At 40.0% G+C, this 25,321-nt stretch overlaps 1 protein-coding gene across 2 annotated transcripts in view; it reads right to left on the reverse strand.

The window, feature by feature from the left end:
* Positions 1–25,321, reverse strand: part of LOC128443602 (myocyte-specific enhancer factor 2A) — a 40,213-nt gene continuing 14,892 nt past the window's right edge. The window contains exons 1-10 of one of the 2 annotated variants that reach the window (XM_053425991.1): positions 21,030–21,193; positions 20,408–20,595; positions 16,743–16,946; positions 9,186–9,320; positions 8,689–8,929; positions 8,065–8,118; positions 6,174–6,334; positions 2,622–2,745; positions 2,174–2,276; positions 1–1,144 (exon numbers count right to left, since the gene is read on the reverse strand). In XM_053425991.1, coding sequence (XP_053281966.1) covers positions 751–1,144; positions 2,174–2,276; positions 2,622–2,745; positions 6,174–6,334; positions 8,065–8,118; positions 8,689–8,929; positions 9,186–9,320; positions 16,743–16,946; positions 20,408–20,461 — 1,470 coding nt within the window. In that variant the 5' untranslated portion in view covers positions 20,462–20,595; positions 21,030–21,193 and the 3' untranslated portion in view covers positions 1–750. Of the gene's footprint in view, positions 1,145–2,173; positions 2,277–2,621; positions 2,746–6,173; positions 6,335–8,064; positions 8,119–8,688; positions 8,930–9,185; positions 9,321–16,742; positions 16,947–20,407; positions 20,596–21,029; positions 21,194–25,321 lie in introns of those variants that run through there. The other variant, XM_053425990.1, reaches the window with a different exon arrangement.

Consider the following 25,321-nt stretch of genomic DNA (forward strand, 5'->3'; position numbering starts at 1 on the left):
TCTGGTGGAGGTGTCATATTTTAACCAGGCATATACGACAGACAATTTAACAATATACAGGTACAACAAAAAGTGATATATATTAAAGATGCTATATACAAAACAATAAAGACATATTTCTGTAGTAAACACAAAACAAGTGTCCATGGCTTTCAGTTGGAAATCTGACTGTAACATTGTCTTTTTCTGTGCACAATATAAAATCACTCACAAATGACATTTAGAAAAAGCAGCATACTGCTTTGGCTGATATAAATAAGTGTTTGTGTGAAGAGAAGTTACACGGATGACGATGTGGACGGAGTATTGCTTTCATGCTGGAGTCAATGTCTCAAACCCTGAGAAGATCAAAAATGAATTGGGTGACACTCAGTGGGATACAACCAGAAGTTCTTCAATGCTTTCCCACCCAAAACATGAACAAACTGTCAGACGACGCTATTGTCAAGCCTCCCACTGGATAAAAAATGACAGATTGTCCTGCAATTGGACCCACACTTTCAGACATACACAATACAAAGGATGGCATATTATGTGTATGTCTATGTAAGTTCCACAGAATAATTTATTGATCGGAAAAATTCGGACAAATTAACAATATCATCCCTCTTAAAAATCTGATCATCAAAACAAAACAGAGATAACTTAATGAAGAATAACAGAACACGTCAATAAAATCGACATTTAATTTGCATAACAGTGTCCTTCCTGTGTTTGCCCTGATGTCGTGTGGCCATGAGACTGCAGGGTCTATGTCACCCAGCTGTCCATTCGCATTCGTTTGACCGTCTGACTCTCGCCGCCCTCTGACAGGCTCACAGGGAGCAAGTGGAAGTCCGGCCGCTGCTGCTGCTGGTGCTGCTGGTGCTGCTGGTGCTGCTGCTGCTGCTGCTGCTGCTGCTGCTGCTGCTCCTCCCTGTCGCTGCCGCCCTCGTGGGAGCTGCAGGAGGAGCTGACACTGTCTGCAGGAGACCTCCCCAGCTCTGCTCGGGCAGATGAAGAGCTGGAGGAGTGAGGATGAGGAGGGCCGTGAGCCTGGGTCACGTACACAGAGTGGTTGAGGTGGTCGCGGGGTGGGGAGATGGGCTCGGCTTTGATGTTGAGGTTGTGGTTGGTGTTGATGGAGAGACTGGAGCTCCCCGGCCTGCAGACAGAGGGAAGAGAGGAAGAGTGCTGTTTGAGGCCATTACTGCAGGGTGATTACGCCACCTAGTGGTAAAAATAACTGTATACAGTCTGTATACAGGAAAGATTACTTATCTCTACTACGGATATGTCAATTTCAATCTAAATGTTTTTTATCTATACTGTTTTTTAACTGTGATATACTATGTGTAATGTATTATTTTTTACTTTATTTATTAATCATTTAAAATGTACGCACTAACCGAGTAGAACGCTGAATTTCATTATATTTATACAAACCAATGACAATTAAGTCTTTCTATTCCATAATTTTCCATTTTAATACTGAAACTATACCCTGTGGTATCAAGTTAACACATTTACTAAGAAACCATCATTTTTTGCTTCCATGATTTACTGAACACGAGTTATTGAAATAAAGTAAACAATGACCTTTTGCAATATGATAACAATAACATGAGTTTTTAACTAAAACCACCAAATCTAATGGCATAATTTATAAAAGTAAAACACATACAAAGGGTTGTTTTGCCTTTAGTGCATTAACTTCCATTCTTTGAGTAAATTTGACTAAATAATACATTATTGTTATTTTTAAGCAGGGACTTTAAGGAGGCAGAAGAGAGACAACACAATCTTGGTCTTATAAATGAAAAGTTTATGGTGGCTACAAAACATGGGTTTTTCAAAACAACCCCAATGGTCACATCTCAGCTACTTGCTATTTCAATTTATGCAGAGAGCTTAAAGTTCATCCTCCATCACCAAAGTTGTCAGTGTCAGATATTCATCAGTGGTCAATAACATTAGTCCTGAAAAATGTATGATACGTTTATTACTTCATCAAGTCACCCCCTCAAAAATAGCTTCGAAACTGTTTCAGAAAACCTCTCCTGGGCTCTGGTTCACCTATTTCGTGTGTCAGTACATTTTTAAACTATGTTAACTGATAACATTGTTTTGGTGAAATCAGTAGAACCTAATATGTGTCATAGAAAGGCAAAGGGGAGCTGTGTCAGGTACTAACCCCAGTGATCCCAGCTGGTGTTGCTGCCACGCTGTCATGGAGCCCACAGACAAGCCTGCGGTTGAGCTGAAGCCTGACAGCTCTGCACTGTTCATGGAGTAATCTGACAAAGAGAGAGTGAGGACATGTAACCATAGACTGTATATAAAGAGCATATCACACGTGACATCACGCTCTTAAATCTTAATATACATATGTATCTATAAATATTTTTATACCATCACAAAATATAGATAAATACGTAGCATAGACTGAACCCTTATGGTACAGCGCTCTGGGAAGCTTTGTGTATTATGGCACATTATTTAATGCTATTCTGGTTCTTCTGTTATGTTGTTATATTAAGATGGATTCAATTAAGTAATTTAACCATACTTGTCCTCTTTGGTTCCACAAGGGCTGTGCTTATAAAAGTGAAACAATGCAAACACACATAATGCTCAGGTACCATTGTAGGTAGAGCCGATGCCGGAGTAGACCAGATTCTGGTGAGGCAGACTGGGTGTGGTGATGGAGACCACTGGGGTGGACAGAGGCTGGTTGGACTGATTGTTGCTCACTCTCTGGTTGCTCTGGAAAAAGAAAAGAGGATTATATTCTCCAAGATTAGTCATTTAACTTTAATGCGTTGACTCTTGGGTTGTAATACTCCATTTCACCCACACGGTGTCAGGATAAACTCATTTTTCTACGGAGTCTCTTCACAGGCAGTGACATCTATTATCCTTTAAGGAAAAATCGAACCTCACACTCAAATACTCTTTCCTACATTTCCCAGGATACCATCAGTTCCCGGAGAGTGAACTTGAGGAGGGGCAGCATCTTGTTTGGGGTTCACTCTGGACAGAGGACAAGGCTGATGAAATGATGAAGTACGTCGGTTAACTTTTGTGCTATATAGAAGAAGTGTAACACCCAGCTACATTAAGGAACAACTAAATAGCTACTGACAATTTGTTCTGAATCACTGAATCAAAGATTAGGTCAAAGGCCATGTTGTTTTGGAACTGGTTTGGCTGGTGAAACCACAGAACCGGTGGCTTTAACTGGACATCTCTAAGAGTCATTCTAAGTTTTCTGTTGCTTCCCTACGAGGTGCTGGCGTTCCAGTCTGATAATGTCACAAATGACATCACCCTGAATGAGATCATTCACTGCTAAGAACACACACGCACACACGCACACACAAGCACATACACACACACACACACGCACGCGCACACACACACGCAAGCACACACACACACACACACACACACACACACATACAGAGTTAACCAACCTGTATGCCTAAAACTAGCGTATTATTAAAGTGACTTTGCCCAGTCTGACTCCCAGAAGTATTACATTGTGTTTCTTCCACCTGTCCCTGTAATATCTGTGTAGTATCTCCATCACTGTACTATGGTAAACTCTGAAAAAAAAGCAGCCTGTGAAGAAATCCTGACCTGCTCATTTCTTTATGAATATAGCTTCATAGACAGTCAATGAACACGTTTGAAAATTTGCAATCCAAAAGAGTTGTTGTTGGACAATAAACAAAACATAGTGTACACACGTCCATGCACACAATGGCATAGAGGAGGAAGTGAGAGGCAGTTTCAGAGAGATCAAACTGAGGGACGCCCTTCCGACCACAAACAAGCATCATTCACTGGATTAAATGAGAAGCAGAAAACTAATCATGATCTGAGTAGCTGCCATCCTCCTTTGCTAGTTTCAACCATAAAGTAAAGGTTCTAAAATATTCCTTCCTCCATGTAAGTGGAAGAGACATGGACAAAATTAAAAAGTCATTTCTTTCAATTAAAGTAGTTATCACTCTGATGTGTGGGGTCTGTTTTAGGTAGGTTCTGTTTTAAAAACGTATTTGATGGTATACACACTGATGCTGTAAATCCTGTATCCAGGATATTTCGGCTTCATTTCAACTGAATGTTAGTGTCAACTCATTAAAACTGACATTCAACACACTCATCTAAGAGAAGAAGACCATGCAAACCGCTGTCTGCTTTATCGGTTTCAACAGTGTTGAGCTTATAGATTCTCTACCTGAAAATGTATCACATTTTTGTATTGATAATATTGAATAGCCCTTATTTAGTCTTAATAAAAAGCTTGTATTAGAAACAAGTACAATGTTTTTAACTTGTTGTCCATGTCTGTAAATTCAGGCAGGGTCAAATGAACTTCAACATAAAAGTTCCTAACAACTGTAATCACAGACTCCAGTTCTTTGACTGAGGAATCATGGCTAAATATAAAAGTATCCTTGATCTGACAGCCAGTGTGCTGAGCCACCTGGTCACCATAAACAAGAAGAACACAAGTCTCTCTCTTTCTATTGTTTGAGAATCGTTACATCATGTTTGAGCATAGTGTGGGAGGGAAACGCAACAGAAAGGGAGTTGAGGGCAAATCAATAACTTCAATAACACAGCGCAGCTGCTGAATGTACAATCTGAGAGAAGAGATGTAAAGGCTACACTTTCCTGAGCAGGGAGTCGGTTCACCAAACCATGAACTTTGTTAGATTCCATGCATGTAATCAACAGAACTGATGCTATGGTGTTACTCACTCTTTGAGCGTTTGCTTGTGCCAAAGTCTGAGGCACGAGCAGAATGTAACAGCATATTATTTATGGTCCATTCATTTTGTGACACTAAATCAGACTTGAACTTCCACAGCATCCCAGCAGGAAATGTATTGCTTTTGTTCCGTGTGCAGACTGTTATCTTTCAAGACTTATTTATAGTAAATGACAGGATTTCATGATATGCAGGTTTTCCTTTAGGGGTCTCTTAAGCATGGGAGCAGAGACCACTACAGGTGACACTCAACTAACTCAACTAACCCTGAAGTAATTTTTCTGGTCTTTCTACAAATGAAAGTGCAGGCTAAAATTACACTAGAATGCTTTACATGAGAACATTGATGTTTTGGCTTCACAATCAACCAATTTATTCATTTTAAAGTTACAGCCAGGGTTAAAAAGTACATAGTTCATATTATATACAAAAGGTTAAATATCTTTTTCTGCCCTGATGTTAAGAAGAGTTATTAATCCAGTGTAACTGCATTTCCTGTTTTACATAGTCTTGTTACTAACATTTCCTGTCGTTTCAGTTTCCCGCTTCCTGTCCACTTGATTCATTACTCACCAGCACCTGATAAGTTCCTGCCCCTGTGTTTCCAGCCAGTCAACCCCTTACAATGTCCCATCCAGTCCCCACTTGTCATTATTGTGTTCATGTGTTGTTTCTAGTGTTTCCAATGTCACACACAACTTTGAGCAAAATATTGTTATTTAGTGTTTTTAAGCAATTTATAACCATACGTATTTTATGAAAGTAGTGATTCAAAGGGTAAGATAAAAAAAATATACAGTGTATTTAGGGAAGAAACATTTAATGTACAATAATATTTCTTATTTCACAATGAAAACTGGAAAACTACATTGTTACTAAGAGGGACTTATGCTTATGGTGCCCTGCCTCCTTTAAAAGAACAAAAATGTTTTCACTTGCACACCCAGCAAACATCTGCTCCAGTTGGTGTCAAACCAAAGTTGCTGAGCGACTCTGTGATAGCGTGCATCTTTTTACCCCATTCTTCTCTGGGTCCGCGTTCTCTCAGTCTGGAGCACATAATGTACTGTTCTGCTTCTTAACTAAAGTCAGACTGAGGCACTGAAAGCCTTGAGACCTGTGTGTATACAACACTTGATCCACTCAAAACATTCCTCATGAGGCCAGAGGTAAAAAGGCTCTTGTTAATTTCAATAATGGACCACTGGTTAAAAAAAACTGCAGTACGATGGTGAGAAGTAAGTAAGTGTGAATATGTCAACTTTTTCTGCGCTTCATTTTCCACAATGGTTATACTTATACTTGCATCATCAAAAAATCAGTGAAAAAGTGTAGGATAGTCTTCTTTGTTAATAACCTTTGTGATGACTTTTGTTGATGTCCTAAATGTACGAGACAAATAAAAACTCACCAGTGTTTGCATCATTCCTTTGGACTGGGGTATGACCACTCGCAGATCAGTTTTACGGCTGCCGAGGACCAGGTGGTTCCCAGGAGGTGGGAGAGGAGGAGATTTGGATTGTATGATCTTCCCCAAACTGCCTCCACCAGGTGAGCCCAGAAAACCATTTACTGAACAGATAAAAAGAAGAATACACACACATTCTTCAGACTGGTGGTAACAACATTTCAGCAGAGCTGACTTAGTGTTGGAGAATATTAGCTCAGACATGCTGGAGTCATATTGTATGCATGGTCTGTGCACTGTAACTGCATGTTACCTAAAACAAATTGCACTGCATCTGTACAGAGTCTCTATAGTCTACTCTAGTGCAAATCTACAAATATTTGAAGAGTCGGAAAGTGCTGTAGAAACATGACTGTCCACCAGCAGGATGTGTAAGGAGAATGGAGAAAGTACAGCTATATATTATACAAAAGATCATAATGAATAATTGATCTTTTCGTGCTCTTGATATTACATAATGGCAGTGTTCATATGGGACATGCTGTTCTGGAACAGAGATGACAGGAAGGGAGGTCTGTAAGGATACAGACACCAGTGAGAGCTGAGGACCTACAGTAAAGACAAATAGACCTGACAAACCATGAGACATTTCACTAGTGTAACAATGATGCCGCCACTGGCTTTTAAACTGAAACTGAGCTGAAATGTTCTGATGTGAAGTCATGACCTTCACCTGACAATGAGATATCATCATCCTCATCATCCTCATCCTCATCAGCAACTCTACCTCCTCTTTTCTATTTAATTTTGCAAGATAAGAGACAGGACTTTGGCATAACAATACAAGAACAGTAGATACAGGCTAGTGAACAGCATTTTTTTTACTTTTACCTACTTATTATTATGGGATAATTTTCGTTAAAAGTCCCACTTTGGTAGGAAAAAGGCAACACATCAAAATGCATATTTAATTCAGACAAATTCACATTGGAGTCACATTGGTCTGACTGCATACATTTTAATCAATAAAAAAAAATGTTTTATTGAGACTTTTTTCACATGTAGAACTTGCATTTTTCAGGATCAGATAGATTTGCTTGATTGTAAGCATAAAAAACTGAGACATTAAGAGTCCCTGTGAATTTTCAGTGTTTCACTTCAGAAACATCAGTTGAACCAGGCTGACTGCGTTTGTTTTTACAAGCTTTATTATAACCTGAGATAGATAACATTTTCTATACATCACATTTTTAGTACTGTGCACTTCAAATACATTTAAAAGGACTTTTGAAAGTTAATGAATTTATAGATATTTCAGCTCAGTGATCATGGAGAAGTCCAGAAGGTCTTTAAAGTTCGAAGCACAATTTTAATAAAATAGCCTCACATGAAACATATACTGTAACAACATGACACATTGATGTACTCATGAATGTCACTAGGTTGGATATACAGTAGTTCTGAAAAAGCAGGTTTCCCAGCAGGTTGCTGGACACTGAATGTGACTGTAGACTGACAGCTACACACACAGAGACGGTTACATTCGATAAAGCCTGTCAGAGAGACTGCTGGAAACAGCATGTAGTCCATAGACCTGGGGTATTGTGGCGTTTGTAGTGAAGTAGTGGGATGTGTGTAGACAGGCAGGATGTTTAAGAGACTGTCAGCCTACATCCTGTCTGTCTACATCAGCCTGAGGAGGAGGGTTTTCCTCCTCTGTCCTACTTTTAAAGGAGATGAGAGGAGCAGATGGGAACTTCATTACTGCAGTATTCAGACTCTACTGGGGGCTCATGTAAGCCTCCTAGTTCCCCTTCTCCTAGTGGAACTACTATCAGTGTGTATATTCTGTATAAATGTGACTCCTATAAGATTGTGAAAATACTGTACATACCAACTGGCCCTGATCCATTCTGAAGAACCAGCTCAGAGCTGCCCTGCAGGCCACCTGGAGATAAACACACACACACACACACACACACACACACACACACACACACACACACACACACACACACTGTAACCTCAAACATGGTAATAAGTTTTCACTACTCCTTCTCTTTCCTTACTATTTCCTGACCATTACCTATTTAGTTTATCATAAATATGAAATTAAAATAGAGAAAAACTGGCTTTTGTTGAAATATGCTGTTATTCACTATATTCAAGGAGAACTATTCACAGGGAAGGCAAGACTGCAAACTAAATGTAGATATAGTAAGTCCAATTAGGACGGGTTTCATTTGAGATGCAAGTCAGCGATAATATTTCTGGCCACTGAGCATTTGTCCGAGTGTGTGTGTATTAATGTGTGGGCTTATTTTTGCACAGTTTTTTGTCTCTTAATATTAAGTCTTGACCAGACATAAGAAAAAAGATCAAAACAGATGGATGTTGCATATCCTATGATTGAGTGTACTCAGCTGAGTTGAATTTTCAGTTTAGATATCGAAGAGCAATGCAAATATGATATCACCTGCCCTTCCCTGGAATGTGAACCAAACCCATACTCACACACCTGTGTTCCCAGTGCTGGGGGGTCTCTGTGGAGAATTTCTGTGGAGGTGTGAGTGATGTGAGGAGAGGATCCCACTGTCAGCCAGAGCTGCTGTGGCTGCAGCGAGCGCCTGAGAAGTCACACCTCCTCCTCCTCCTCCTCCTCCTCCTCCTCCTCCTCCTCCTCCTCCTCCTGCAGTAGGGCTGTATGACATGTTGCCTGGTGCTACATGCATGAAGTTCTGCTGTTGATGGGCTGGGGTCTGCAGAGACAGCAACAGATGTTAATACTTATAAGAGTATTAGCACTTTTGCAAAAAATGTGAAACATATATAGGATCGGAAAATGTTTAGTTCAAGTCCTTGCAGAGAAGATGTGAGAAGGAAAAGCTGATGGCTTACAGCCTTTAAGGCTTTAATAAGCATTGCTGTGATCTGTGTCAGCGGAGTTTTAAGCTGTTGGTCCTGAAAAGTGACAGCAAACAAAAACTGAGAATCAGAGTCTAAAATGCAACTTACAATTTTATGACTCTTCATCATGTGGTCAAATTCCTCATTAATCTTCTTGTATTTCTCCTCAGTGCTGGGGGTGAGGACGTAGGAGGCGTCATTGTCAGGGCTGTCACAGCCTCTGTGCTCCTTCTTGTTCAGGGCCTGAAGATGACACGAGCACAAGAGGGAGGGAGGCAAGTTAAAGACAAATATATCAACACATCAGTAATAGAAAGTGAAAGAAAAAGGTTACGGTTAAAGACAGAGATGGAACAAATGTAAAAGATTGGAACAAAGTAACAATGGATTCTTTCTACATAATAACATTTGTCCACGTCACAAACCGATGTACTGCAGAGCACAGGATGTGTATGGTTCTGGCTGCTCCCTACTTGACATGTGGTTAAAGAGCAGGAAGGACAACTAACCACTAACAAGACTATAAAATAGTTCTGATTCTAAAGAGGGTCAGAAAATACAGATAATTTTCCAAACATTGAGGTCATATTTACATTCCTGCAGTGCTGTTTTGATACTTAAAACAGTGTGGAATGGGAAACATATTTTCTGTGGTAAAATCACTTTTCAAAAGCAATGCATTTTAAAAAGTAGCTGATTATACGGAGACGTGTTTTCAAGGACATATCAGGCAATCTGGTTTGATTGCTGTGTTAACCTTTAATTTTCTGAGGATCTGTCTGGAGAATCAATAAATCCAACCAATCATCCATTAGCAGCCTGGCAGTGAGTCAGTTCTGTCGTCCAGACTGAAACACGTACCTCTACAGAGTGATCATCCTGGTTAGCCCTCAAGTGTCAACCACCACTTGGTTCACATGTATTGTATGGTTTGGCGCAAAATGTCTCCTCAATTGATTGGATGGACTGCCATGAAATCTGATAAATGCATTCAGGCCCCCCTCAAGATAAAATACAGTATATTTGTGATCCCTTGTATACTGTATTACAAGGGATCACAAATATCAAATTTCCAATGTGTCCAGTACTTTGCTTTATGACCAAATACAGTACCTGTAGAACTTTGCCCGATGGTATTTCAATCAGCCATGGCTGTGCTTTGAGTTTTTCGGCCAATCAACAAATTAGAGCCTGCTAACGTGCAATGTTATGATTAACTATTAATAATTCTCAATGATATATTGAATTAATGTCATTGTAAGTTAGTTAGCATGTTTAGTACAACTGTAGTTTGAGAATTACATTTTCACATAGGGTATCACAGCTGCATTCATGCTTCAGCCAAACCTCATCTGCCTGCTCCAACTCTCTTCAGGGTCCGACAGTTTGTTTGAGTTTATGAGTTTTGAAGCTGCGTGCATGACACAAAAAGCTGGTCTGAGTGGTACAGTCATCAGACATCTAGAGTTTTTCTCTGAAGAGATGCTGCTCCACATCACAATCTTACTCATGTATGCTCACAGCAGCTTTTTTGAAGAAATAAAACACAATGGACTGAAGTAAGCAAGTAATATATTTCTATTGCAAGCCCCAAACAACTCTGAGTTTGCTGCTTCTAGTGGTGCAGGGTGAATAGATAGGGAAATACAAGGCAAAGAGTAAACTGGTAATCATAGAAATATCGCTTTGAAATGAGTCTGTAAAGAACCATCTTGTAAAGAAAAAGGTGCTCTGAGGAAGGAAGAACTTGAACTTAACATCTGAGGCTTCTTGCTGAGATGTGTAACCATAATGAGTTACATTTACCAACTTGAGTGACACTCAGTAAAATGTATGCCTCTACCCATAGCCCCTTTATGAAACCACTTTTAAATTCAGCATAGCACAATCTTTTTTCCAATCTGCACCAAATTGCAAATATAAATACCAGTCCCCTTAACATGTCGGTTTAAAAAAAATCAAGATCCATGAATTACTTTACATGAAGACACTAAAATGATTCATGGAGCTGAGGCAAAGTTGGTTCAGTTGGCTGATAATGCTGTATGCATATTACACAAGTTTATGTTTATTTCATCCATTGATACATAAATGAATTAAAGCAGCTTGAAGTTGAGGCTTGTGTGAGTTCAAATACTTGAATTCAAAATGAGTCATATATCTGCCAATTGGCATTGTTCAGATGGTTCAGAAAGATTAGGCTTAGATCATCTCTTTATAAAGTGGTTGGATGAATTGATGGATGTTAGGCTGCAGCACCTGGGCCTCAGTAAAGGAGTCATTGCAAATCAGATCAAATCATACCAACATCATGGAAGCCTGCATGATGACATCACCTCCCTGGTAGCCATCATCTCATCTCTGCTCCTCATTACGTTACACATCATAGCGTGAAAAAGGACGGACTGACAGACCAACACAGCAGCCAGCTGACTGTCTGTCCACCACATGTCCTCTGCATTCCCAGACTCTGGTAGTTATTAGCAGCTCTAAACACACACTTGCCAGTCTATTTTCACCAAAGGCCTTAAACCCAACATTAACAACTGGTGGCAATTTCAGAAGTCACACGCTCAGTTACTGCTCAGTTGAATGGCTGTTCATTTCCACGCTCTAGTAAACACTAAACTGGACAGTTTAAAATTCCAAAAGACACACGCATTGTTTGGCTCATTCAGTTCTGGAAAGGCTTTCCCTCAACCTATCACCCCGCCTGTTTGTTGGACCCTTTGTGTGATAGTTAGTCCATTTGGTCTAATTATGGGAGGGTACAATGAAGTACATTGTGTGAGTTACTGGGTAGCAGGGCCAGCAAGTATCAGAAAAAATGACCGATAGAGGATAAATTACCCATCAGTGATTTCAAGATTCTGGACATTATGGATTACATGGCGTAACGTACATTCTAACACACAAGGTGTAAGGAAAGAACTCTTCATAACAGAAAGTATAAGACTGTGCATCATTCACTTAACCATAATAACTGAGACATAGTTTGGTGATACCATATACCAGACACTATTTGCCCTTCAATGAGGGACTGCAATAATATTACCTGCGGGTGGAGAATGGTGGTGATAAAACAGTGAGTGAATATTAGAAAAGTGGTCATAAAAGGACTGAATGCAAATGTTAATATGAATCTGCTGCATGTGGGACTCTTCCCTGAAGTCTTCATATAGAATAGAAAGAATGTTTTATAGCTTTTTCATGGCCCCTGAGTGGCCAAAATCAGGTGTGTTGCTTTTTTCATTTTTAGCCTTCCGATGACTCTTTCCAGGCACAGGCGGACTTCCCCAGCTTGCTTCATATAATACACCTCAGAAACGTTCTTCTCTACAAACACCCACAGTAATGTATATAGATAAGGAGTGCAAGTGCATTGTAAATCATATTCAATCATAAAATGACTCAGCGGTAATTTAATATGAGGAGAAATACGACAAAAAGCGCTGATGGAATGTTTGCAGTTACTCAGCATCAGGAGTTTGTTACTGTACAACCATTCTCTGATTCATGTATGAACTCACTTTAACCTTACAAGCAAAACAAGAGCTTTTTTTTTTTTTAGGACAGCTGCTACCAATCATGTGATCCCTGGTTTCTTCCCCCTGTTTCACAACATACTCAGGTAGCTTTACAGTTTAAATTTGGGGGACTTCCAGCTCCTATGAGAGAGGTTGCTTTCTTTAGAGAAGGAGATTGAACAGTATGAAGGTTGAGTGTACCCTGGAGAAGAGAGTCTCTGGGGATTTGGTCCAAGAGCCATAGGGCTATATGTGGCTCCATCCGATTCTGGTTTTAACCACTACATCATGTCTGAGAACCGAAGACTATCTTAAAGTGTCAGCAGGGGATCTGACAGTGTGTGTCTCCTTATCATCTCAAATGTCAAAGTTGGCTTTAGTGGATCACTCAAGGCATCTGGATCATTGCCACCATGTGGGACGGGCTGCAACCATAAGCATGTGAAGGTGATGTCTTGTTGCTGTTGGGGCTCCATCAAAGATACGGCAAGGCTCCTTCTTTCCTGGAGCAAGTTGTCTCCTTTAGGCTAAGAATAGCCTAAAGGAGAGTTAAAGATGTGATCCAACACATCTCTAGTACAGATAAACTCAGCTCACAAAAACCAGTTTCCCCAGATTGTTTTATGTTGTAATGTATTACTTTATAAGGTATCCTAAAACTAAAACAATTTGCTATATGCCACATGTTGTCTGTCTTTCTGTGTAATGCAGTTTTCACTTGATCTTAGAGTTCTCATTCATGTCAGGCCTCTGCAAGCTGAAATGACTGCACTGCATACCTTGGACAGCTGCTCTGTTTTTGTTGAAATTCAACTCTGCTAAACACAAACCTGTCTCATTATTATGACAAAAGTAATCTGTTTGTAAGATTAGCTGAGCAGTTGAGACTTTGTAGTTGCTGGCAGATCATCGTCATAAAAAAAATCACCCTGGCTTTCAATTTAGTTTCAGCTTGACTTAACACTTTCATCTCCCACATATGGACATAGATCTGTAGAGAATCTACAGCTTAAAATCAAACTGAAATTAAAAGTTAGTTTTGCTAAGATATATTCAGGATTATGAATCATGATATTTGCTTCCAACTAACAATGCAGGCAATGATGGCACTGGTAACGTGATTGGTTCAAAACTGTATGGACGAGCACAAGCTTTGCTTCAACATCAATATTGTCAACCATTGATTAGCACTATCTGTGATTTGAGCACTCCCAACTTTATTCTATTACTCACTAATGGACCCACAAAAGAGACTTTAGCACACTGAAAGCATCAGATGAATGTTTTAATCATACAAATATTTTATCGTCAGTGGTGAAGAGAGCAAGCAATCCTACTAGCTTGGGCAACTCGGTTTCTTGAGAGACCAGTAAGGATTCCTCTTCCATTGTTTAATGCTGTCTCAACTTCAATTAGTCAAAAAGAGACGATCCAAAAAAGAGTTTGAGAGCACTTGTTTAAGTGGGACAAAACGTTGGTTCATTGTTTCAAACCATGGTCCAAGGCAAATCTCACACTCTCAAACAGCTAAATCAATAGTTTTACATTTGCCGCCTTGCCAATAGTCCGATAAGTATATTCAAGTAGACTCACACATCTGGACAGCCAGCATCTGGTTAACTTAACTGAGCACAATTTTAGACTGAAAATAGGTTTAGGGCTTATCTGACTGTCCACATCATACCAAAATCCTCATCAGCGTATCACATCTCATTTGTTAGTCTGTAAAAAGACCTGAGTGAGAAAACAGACATATACAGAAGTCTTATCAGGGGTTATGTGATGGACTAGTTCTTGGCTTCTATGATACTTAACTCTCAGCATTGAACCACCTCAGCATCCCTAAATGTCAAAGTATTCCTTTAAAACACAAAAAGTGGATGGTTAACTCTAGGCAGGCTTGTTGAAAAGAGGAAAAATGCCTTTTATTATCAATGTAATACGATGTCTCCCTGGTCAGTAAAGCATACTGACAGCTCAGTTAAAATGGCAGCTAAGCGGCTCAAACAAAATGTATATTCAGCCAATGCCATTGGAAATATTCATCCATAACAATAATTGATCCCCATTTAAAAATTGAAGAAAGCAATATCTGCAGTCATTATCATTACAGTTTATATTCCACTCATTTCATGTGTCAGGAAATATAAACAATAATGATACTCAATAGCTGCAGCATCATTATAGTTTATATTCCCTGACACATAAAATGAGTGGAATTCACATTTCAATTAGATTTTGAACATACTTACTGTATATCAAACAAAGTAAAGAGACATGTGGTAGTAAAATGATGTGAAGACTGCCTGTATAGACAGAAAGTTGTGAGCTGTTTATATGTGAGAAATAATCATCAGCCTCACGTTTCATAAAACAACAATAGAGCTTCCTTCCAGCCCCCCCGACACGGGACGTCTGTTGCAGCCAGCGGAGGACTATTTTACACATAGTCAAATCCCATGCTTAAATGTCGCAAACTCACCATTATGTAAAAGAGCAACCTCCCGCTTTCCAGTCTTTGTTGTTGCTATTGTATCCATCAGCGTGTCATTTGTGGGGAAATAAACAAATAAGGGCTCAAAGTAGGCAAATAAAGCCTGGTGGATTGTGTACAGAGCAGACACAGGTGTCTGCTTGTGGTTTACAGCAGGAGAATAGACATTATTATGTTAATTTAGAATCACTATGAGCAATAGCAGTCATGCATCTTAACAACCTACCACTATCACTACATCTAAGAAGATGATTTCAAATTCTTTTCATCTGTAAGATTGTATCTGGCAAGATAGAGGACACTGAGTGAGGACAGAGAACTGATGGCAAACATACCTGTACTCTCCCTAAAACACTTATGTGTTTTATCAGGAAGGGGGAAGGGCCATTTTGAAAATAAACTCAGTTAATAGGGATATTATGCTTCTTTATAGTTTATGTGTGTGTGTGTGTTGGGGGAGGGGGGTGTATGTTTGTGTGTGTGTGTGTGTGTGTGTGTGTGTGTGTGTGTGTGTGTGTATGTGTGTGTGTGTGTGTGTGTGTGTGTGTGTAGGATGGGTGGGAGCTTTAACTGCAGACTCTCAGCAAGACAAACAGGCATGAGAGGCTTACTTAAACAGCCAGAGAATGATTCAAGATGACCATTCATTTTTAATGGCCGCAGCAATGAGTGTGTACTATGATAGACAGGTTAGCGCTGCTCAGGGACCATGATGCAACACTGCTGGCGTCACCACACTGATGACGCTGAAGCACCCCACAGAATGGGTGGATCTTATCATGACCCTGTATACTAAAAGGTGTTAAAAAATTGCAATGGTTAGAAATTTTACAGACATAAACAGCAGCCAAAGTTACTCAGAAATCAAGATCAGTCTGCAAAGACATTAAACCGTTTAAAAAATTTGATATTTAAACCTGGTGGTTCGCTGCCCATTTCTGCACAGGTAATAGCAGTGAATAGTGAGCTTGCCCTCTCGGCCATGTCCTGCTGGAAAGACTGCACCAGAGAGTAAATTAGAGGAGGTTCCTGAATGACTGTCAATCACAAGATTATTCATCCTCAGGTGGATGGTGTAATTAAGAAGGTGGGTAAGACCCTTCGATACAGTAAATTACTAAAACAATCCAATTTTAATCTTTCAATTGTGTTGCTTCTTAGTGTACAAATACGTAATTCTTCATATATTTTATTATCCATATATGACAAGTTTTGAGAGACAATAACCTTTTTACAATTCAAAGAAAATGCAAAATAGCAAAAAAACGAATAAATTAAATTCATAAACTAATTAATAATGTTTAATAATAATACGAAACCATTTCATAACGCTGCTGAGAAAGGTTTCATCGTGAACTCACCCCTTTATAGTGGAGTCAAGCTGATGGTGGCACTTTTTTCTGGTTTTAGGAAATCTTTTATTTATGAGTGTAGTTTGTGGTGCCGCCCCAACAGAGAAACACTATTCTAAATGGACCAACCATCTGAGAGCTTTCACAACAAATACTGAGGAATTCTAAAACCTGATTAGAATTCCACTGCTGTTAAAAAAACTCTGTCCATGGAAAAAGGCAGAAAAGGTTTCACACTTACACTGACATAAGGACATGGGATGGAGACGACTGAGAGATATCTACCACTCACCTCTACAATGTCAGAGTTGGTTCTGCTCTCGTGTGGTTCGTTGTACTCTGTGTATTTCAGTAGGACTTTGTCCATGTCGGTGCTGGCGTACTGAAACAGCTTGTTGGAGCTGTTAAAGATGATGAGGGCGATTTCACAGTCACACAGAACGCTCAGCTCATAGGCCTTCTTCATCAGTCCAAACTTCCTCTTCATGAACGTCACCTAGAGAGACACACACCAAGGATCAGTCTGGTTTCTTCAAATATCTACAGCCAAAAAAGAAAAATCTGTTGATTTTCTATGCCTTTAAACAATTCCTGACCCCAGACCCATTATTTTTATCAATTTGCCATCATGGTGGAAATCAGAGATCACTAAATTGACAAAGGGGTTTCTAAAAGAAATCGGAACCAACAAAAAATTATTAACACGTGTGGGCGTGTTGCAGCCAATCCCAGCTCGGACTGGGCGAGTGGGTGGTGACACAGTGGACATGTCGCCAGTGTATCACAGGACCAACACACAGAGACAAACAACCAAGAGGCGGCAGTGCTAACCACTCCTTCACCGTGCCACCCGTGCAAGATATGTGAGGCTGTCAAAATGTTGTCACAGTAATAGTAATTATAAAACACATTTACAATGGCATTAGGTTTAATTTCAGCCATTTAGCAGCTGCTCTCTCTTCATAATGTGCCTGTGTCACACTGAAAGAGGAGGATAACGGGTAGGTGCTTGTGTAAGATCTGAAACTGAAATCCCCAAAGCTGATGGAAATAACCTGGAAAGTATCCAACCTCCCTTAATGATAACTATCAAGGTATTCCTGGAAAAACCATTGTATTTTCAGTAAACCCTCCCTGGACATATAAAACAAACAAAAAACATAAAAATGTGTAGCTTTGTCTTGGGTTGTGATATCTAACTGATTGCAATCATTCTTAAAACCTCATGACCCCCTTAACTATCACATGCCACTAGTATGAAGCAAGAACACACTGTTTGGACTGGAGACATTTACAGCTCATATTCACACCCACAGCAGGTCACACATCGTTCATGCTTTCATTCCTTTTTCTTGGTGTGTAGCTTCCTCCCTGCAGTGAGTCAACTGTGTTCATGTAGTTTTGTCTTCTGAGATCTTGGCTCATATCACATCTAGAAGCTTCCTATGACTCTCATGTCTTCCCACACCTCCAAGATTTATAGCAATGTTGATTATCAGGCTAATCCCTGAGGTTTTATGTTCACAGCTCTGCAGCCCATAGCCTTCTAATATTGGATAATGTTCAGTTTTACTGGAGCAGTGATGTTTGGGTACTTGCTTAAAGGCACCATTACAAATGGTGGTGGGGAGGGTCAGAGTCTTATTCAGTATGGAACAACAAAAAATATTCAAACCAAAGTGTTTACAACTGCTCTGAAAACAGTCGATGCTGACAAAACCTGACACATGGAAGCAGGGCACAGTAATTTGCATGCTCAGAGGAAGTATAATCCACAGTTTGTCGAAAAGCAGTTTTTCCAGTTTCACTTTCTCCCCAAAGGTTTGAGTTGGGGCTCTGCCAAATGTTGCAGTTCACTGAGGGGAAGTATAAATTATCCTATAAACATAACTTGAAAGAGGGACATGTGTGCATTTCACATGGACCGGGAGAAAACACCCAGTCTCCTGTATTTTCTCTGCTACGTGCTCCTGAAATGAACAAACAAACTCCTCTATGACTGGTACCAGGAAGATCCCCACATTTGTTTACCTCTGTGCAGGAAGGAACATGAAGTACTTCCATTGATGTGGACCTCACTGGACGTCAGGTAACTGTCGTGAGAGTTACGTGTGGAATATATAGGTTAAATGTGGGGAACCCAGTAACTTAATGCCACTTTTTATCTCCTGTCCTACTTGGAGGCTTCTACCAAGGGAGCTGAAGAGAGTACCATCATGCATGATAGAACTGTGGCTTTATACTGTATATGCTTTACCACACAGAGCCGAAGAGGGAACGATATATATGATTTATTCTTCTGTTTGGTCGTAAAGTATAATTTTCTTTAAACATTTTCTTAATCAGTCTTATATAAGGTAATTTGTCTCCTATACAGTTTCAATTGTTTTTGTAATGTCTGGAGAGTGAAGTGTCCCGAGCCAAGATCTTGAATTTCCTGTAACATCCCATGTTCTGGTGGGGAAGTAGATGGTCGACAGAGTTCATGTACAACCAGGCTGAACATTTACCCATATGCTAGAAACTTGGGGGAGTGAAAATAAAAATCCAAATATAAATCTAGTTGTATTGTGAATTTACATTCACATTTAAATTCAACAGATTTTTTTGGAGATTCTGAATTTTTTCATCAATAAACATGTATAACTCTCTGAGACGTCAATGTTTTAAAACACCCTATCTCAAAATGGTAAAAAAAAGTGAAAGAAAAACCCTGGATCCACCCCATGATCTGGATCCTCATCAAACTTTAATGGGCTCTCTCTTGGGTAATGCCGCACCCCTCCTCAAGATTTCATGGAACAGTCATTTTTAAAACCCTGCTAACAAACAAACGTAGATCAGAACATAACCTCCTTGGTGTATGTTAATGACAGTGCTCACTGAAAACACACTGCATCAGTAACTAGATGAGATGATAGTGTTGAAAGGAACAGTTCTCACTATACTTCTGTTTATTGGCAGGAATGTTTTTTTGTTCTTGTTTTTTCTGAAACAAAGTTGAGCAAGACTTGAAAACACATTTCTAAGAAAAGAGATAATCACCTTGTTCCTCTTTCTGTACATGTGTGTGGTGAAAGCTGAGGAATCAACTACTAAATCACCATACACACTGCAGAGTGACTCGTGTGATGGTTTGAGGACAAACAGCTAAAACACTTGATGCATTTGACAGATAAAAAACAAGAACAGACCAACTTCCCAAAATAGAGTGCGAGAACCTAAATTTACAGCAGGCTCCAGTGATAGTGCACAGCTAAAGCAGTGTCTATCTAAAAATGGTCTGACCAAGACAGCCAAACATCAAATATAAACATCATCCTAGATATTTTTTTTCCAGCCACATCCCTATTTCCAGAGCCTGCGCCTTCCCTCCAGACAGGCTGGTATTTGTTGTGCTGTTGGAGGTGATATATATAGAGGAGACAGACAGAGAGGGATTCCAGTGGGCAGCAATGTGGTGGAGCGAGGAGACTGTGAGGAGAGAAGGCCACTGTGTGTCCCTAACGCTGACCCACCCTGCTAATGACAGGGTGCCGCTCGGACCAAGCTAACCCCAAATTACAGCCCTCGCCACCAGCTGTGACCACTGCTCTCTGAAAAGTAAAGCAGCTCACACGAGTTCTTTAGAATGAGACTACAGGGGGTACGCAAATGGTTCCTTGAGGGATACCTTTACAAAGTGTTCCTTAAAACTTTCAATACTTGCACGTCTGTACAATATTTTGTGTTCCGGTTCGAAACGATATCCACTTTAAATCTGCTTGTCAGATATCATTAAAAAAAAACTAAATATAAGGACTGAAACCTTCTGCAGCAAGGTGTTGTTTTTCATGTTTGTATGGATGCATGTTGTGATACAGAAGCCTGACGAGATGTTTAACAGAGTAGTGTCAGGAGAAAAGAACCTAAATGGTCATAATATAGAAGACAGAATAATAAGAAAGGGACACTGACCTGTCGGTTCCTTTCATCCACGATCCGTGTGATCTGGATCTTCCTCCTCCCCATTTTCCAAACACCTCCTGGTAAAAGCTGAAGCAGGATATCAGTAAGCTCCAGGTAGTGAAGGGTTCAACGGACACTCGTCAACATATAGTCTCTCTGTCAGCTCTGTCACTCCAGGAGCAGCTTGGCATGGCTTGCTGAAAAAGAGAAAGGCAGAGACAGAGTCAATTTAATCCTAGTGTCATTGAGTCTTCACAGCACCAACAATGACACAAGCAAGTATATTCAGCCAAAGCTTTTCAATGGTCCATCTTCACAAGAGCGTTGCTTGACAAGGGCTCATCGATTCCCTTGCATCTGCATGGCCAAACCCAGGCTGTTTACAAGACTGGTGATAATACCAGGAAAATCAATCCAGCAAAAAAACAACAACATTCTTCTCGTATTTTCAAATGGCTGTGCCCCAGTGTTACAGATAATCTGCCAAACCTGGTTGCAGCTGATTTGGTAAATTCCCATGTACTGCAGTCTATCTCACTGCTATTTCCACAGTCCTTGGAGGGAGTGTCACCAGGGTATAAAGCACCCAAGGGTAAACTGACCACCGAGCAACAAGGACATGATAACTCACCAGATTCCCAACCACAATCCAACAAACCCAGTGTCTTCTCTGGAATCCAAAATTCAATTCTGTCATCAATCTAGTGGATCTCCTTGAAGGTGCACCTTGTCTATCTTGCTCCACAGCATTACTCTGTCATGTGCACCAGCATGTTTGATCCTGAAGTCTTGAGAGTGAACTTGCCTCCTCTCTCCAGCTTTCTCCTCTTGCAGGGGAGCCCACCTGCCTCGCTGTGTCCCTCCTCAGCCTCAGTGTCTCTCAGCCCTGCCTTACCCCAGAGCTCCTTAGCTCTTGCCTAATCTCATCTGATCTGGGAGGAGGCAGAGAGTTGGGCGAAGCCAGGCTTTATCCTAACCCTCCCTAGATTACTGCAGCATGTGGAGCCCAGAGCTGAGCCACCAAAACCCTCACTGCACACCCAGTTCACTGAGTTGGGAGATGGGACAAATTCATTTGTCATGCACCATGCAGAATAAATCTATCTGGGACTTTTTGCTGATTTAAAATACCACTACATTTGATGGAAGATAATGTACCTAAATGCTCCATACAGCAGATAAATGAAAAATAAATAAAATCAAATGGAAAATGTTTTTCGAAATGCATTTAAAGCCTAGTTGCCATTTCCCAAAGACTTCCTCATCCCGCTCTGGTTATGTGCCATTAAAGTGATTGTTTCTGTGCTTTCCATTGGAAAAACACTACTATCTCATATTTCATGTTTTTATTTTATCATCCTTTAACGTTTTAAAGCTGAGCTATACGTAATGGCGATTGCTTTGCAAGATGCTGCACGCATTGTCTAAACCTTCCAGTTCACTACCAGCCCAGATCCCAGCTGACCCTGCCAAGTCAGTTCTGTTTTCGCACTGTAACAAAGACTCCTTGCATATTTGGGATTTAAAGGTCATAAGGATTTATCGTTTTTTCAATCTGGATGATTTGATGGCAAGACATATAGCATATTTTGAAAAGGGAACAACAACCATTTCCACCTCCTCTTCTTTTCTTTCACTAGTGCTCTTACAGGAAGGCTGTGTTTGATTGTTTGATTAATGCTGCGTCTGAATCAGTTGAACGGTCAGTTCTCTGGTCTATTTAGGAGAGCCTGGAAAAGCAGGAGAGAACATCTGTAACATATAGCTGTGTGATAGTTCAAATGTTGTGTTATAATAATATTGCATTGCTCTGCTAAAAGACATGTGCTGTTGTATAATTAATTAAGTAATTTAAGTTAAATACTCTGATATAAATATTAACTTGTGTGTCAAATAGAAACCAGATTTGTCTTTTTCTATATTAAAAGTTTCAAATGATTTACAAAAAGATCCAGTGATTAATGAAATAAAAAATATTTCCTAAAATTAAATAAAATTTAATCCAACCATCACATTTTTACTAAGCAAGAAATTAACATTCTTCATTAATCCTATTCTACTGTATTTTACTGATCTCTTTTGCTGAATGCATTTGTGAGGAAGCGTTGCTGCGTGGATCATGTTTCCAAGCACTGGTTTGCGTGTGTGCTACAAAGAGGAGATCAGGGTGAACCCTGGGATCGCACAGGGAAACCAGAGACCGGGGTTCATATAGTTTCAGTCCTGAGTGTGATGAGGTCAGTTTTTGGCAACACAAACCCTCTGGTGATGGTAAGTGAAACCCAAAGACCCCAATTTGTTTCCTGGGCTTTGCTGCGAGGCTCTAAAACAAACCCATTAAAAGCCTTTTAATTATTAGTTGCTACAGTCAGATAGGGCACTGCAACATAGTTAAATATGTTGTCAGTGAACATTTTGTGGCTTTGCGGATTTGTCCATCGGCAAACTAATTCTTAAAGGGGACATATTATGCCCATTTTACCACAGTGGATATGGTTCCTTGGGGTCTTAATGAAATGTCTGTAAAAAATGTTGGTCAAAATACCAAAAAGGATCATTTAAAACAGCACCCTTTTTACCCTGTCTAAAACAGCCCTCCTCAGATTGACCTGTTTTGAGTGCCCCTTCCCTCTCACCGCCCCGCCCCCCCTGTCACTCTCACACACACATCCGTCTTAAATTTCCCCTTAGCATATTTAAGGTTGTTAAAATCATTTTAAGTCACTGTCCTACACATATATTTCTGTATCTGTTTGTTGTGTTTCTTCATTGAAGCTACAATTTTCAAACCTGTCCTGGAACACTTTCCGGTGCTATTTTCTAACAAAGACAGACACACACAGAAGCTACGACTCCGAGAGCATTGTTCCTCCACTCCGGACCCGAAATGGGATCTCTCCCCCCACCTCCCAGCCCGTTGCTGCCACATGCAATACTGCTGTAAATACGTCCACAAGCAACCATTCCAGAAAGTGCTGCAACTTTAAACACAAACTAGCAGCAAGCGAGCGTTAGCTCGCTGCTGATACACGTAAAGCATCTAAGTGGCCACAGCGGCAGAGACACGGTCCCCAACACCGGCACGTCCCTGGATCTAACACCGGCATGTCCCTGGAGCTAACACCGGCATGTCCCTGGAGCGGCACGTCCCTGGCTATGCCATGAAGACCGACTGTGACGTCAATTCTGGTCGTATTCCCATTCGACGCACTCTATCGTATGGTTTCTGACATAGAGGAACCACAACAAATCGCAGGAGTTTTTTTTTCAAGACTTTTTGGGACGGTAGACACGCCAGATACCAAAATGAACGTGAAGAAGCACTACAAAAGTGGAATTTTCATAATATGTCCCCTTTAAAGGTTCAGTGTGGAGAATTTAGTGACATCTAGTGTTGATGATGCAAGTTGCGGGTGAATACACGTCACCTCATCCTCCCCTTCCAAACATGAAAGTAACCCTGTGATAACCTTCAGTTGTCATAAAAACTCAAAGTTATGTCGTTTTTCCAGTTTGGGCTCCTATAAAATACATTGCGTCCTCCGTAGAGAGGACATGCTCCTGATGTAAATATATATATATTTATTAAAGCTATTAAAATGTGTATATGATAATTTTTAGGGAGACAGGGTTCTTAAATCGTTGATCACTGTAAGATTCACTAATTATGGCCTCTGCCTGCATTAATATTGTAAAGTTTGTCAGAAATAGAGCATACAACACAAATAACATAAGTTTTAACCATGTGTTTATAGGTAACCCTCAGCATGTGTGTCAAATGTGTCTGTAACTAAAAAAAGGTGAACAGCAAAACTGGCGCCTGTTTTACATCCTCAGACAAGTTGTCCTGATCAGTGCAGATGTAATATGTTACTCTGGCAGAAACTCTATCTGGCTGGCGTGAAAATCAATACAGCACAGAGCGACGAGCAAAAAGGCTGCAGCACCCGGCACCCACACAGACAAGGTTGAGAAATTTATTAGCATTTCATTACACCACCAGAAAAAATGTACGCTTAATCTGATACAAACAGAAGCAGCATTTAAAAACATTATATGGTAATTTAAGGTATGCATGACAGTTGCTTCTGTCCTTTGCTGAATGAATTATGTGGTAACAGAATCCTCTTGATTCTCTTTATATCTTTGAATGCTTTGGGCAATGCTGTCTTTTCATTATTTATAAAATATACATATAGAGCACTTTGGATTTAACTTTTAACTATAAACTTTTGCCATGGACTGGAAAACAACAGAATCACAATCTGTATGATTCCTCAATGATTTTCTATCCAGTAAGTGATTAAGTGTTGGTATCATGCCATACAGAATATAACATTTGAATGATATTATAGATTTTCTGAATATTTTGTATTTTCACGCTTGATTGCCTTGTTTATTTAATTATTTCCAAGGGCTGAAAAAATATGAAACATTAAAGAAACAGATCTAGGGTTTTCTAATCTCTACTTACTCTGACCTTCTCACCGCATCTCTTTAACTTGAAAATACACCCTGCCTCTGGATGTATCCTTAACAAGGAGTGCTAAGTCCCAGAGCGAACCTCACAGCCAAATGCACTCCTCTTTATCTCACCCATGAAATCCAATTCCTGTGGATCATTGGAAGCGTGACCGTTCTTTGTGAGGGTATGAAACACACTTTCCCGAGGTTGGATAGCACAAGGTTTTATATGTGATGTTCCTATACAATAGCACAATGTCACTGATTGTTGTTAAATTGAGCCAAGGGGGTCTTCCTCAGACATTTTCTACACATAAAGTATACTGAATGGTCATGACCGCATGATGAGCAGGAAATTTTTTGCTTTTGCTCTGCCTGCTCAAACAAAATATTTCTGATCCCTACTACGCAGGGGCTGTTACTATGCTTGTATTTGACTATTTTACACATTATATTTTA

This window comes from Pleuronectes platessa, chromosome 1 (genome assembly GCF_947347685.1).
Source record: "Pleuronectes platessa chromosome 1, fPlePla1.1, whole genome shotgun sequence".
Lineage (NCBI taxonomy): Eukaryota > Metazoa > Chordata > Actinopteri > Pleuronectiformes > Pleuronectidae > Pleuronectes > Pleuronectes platessa.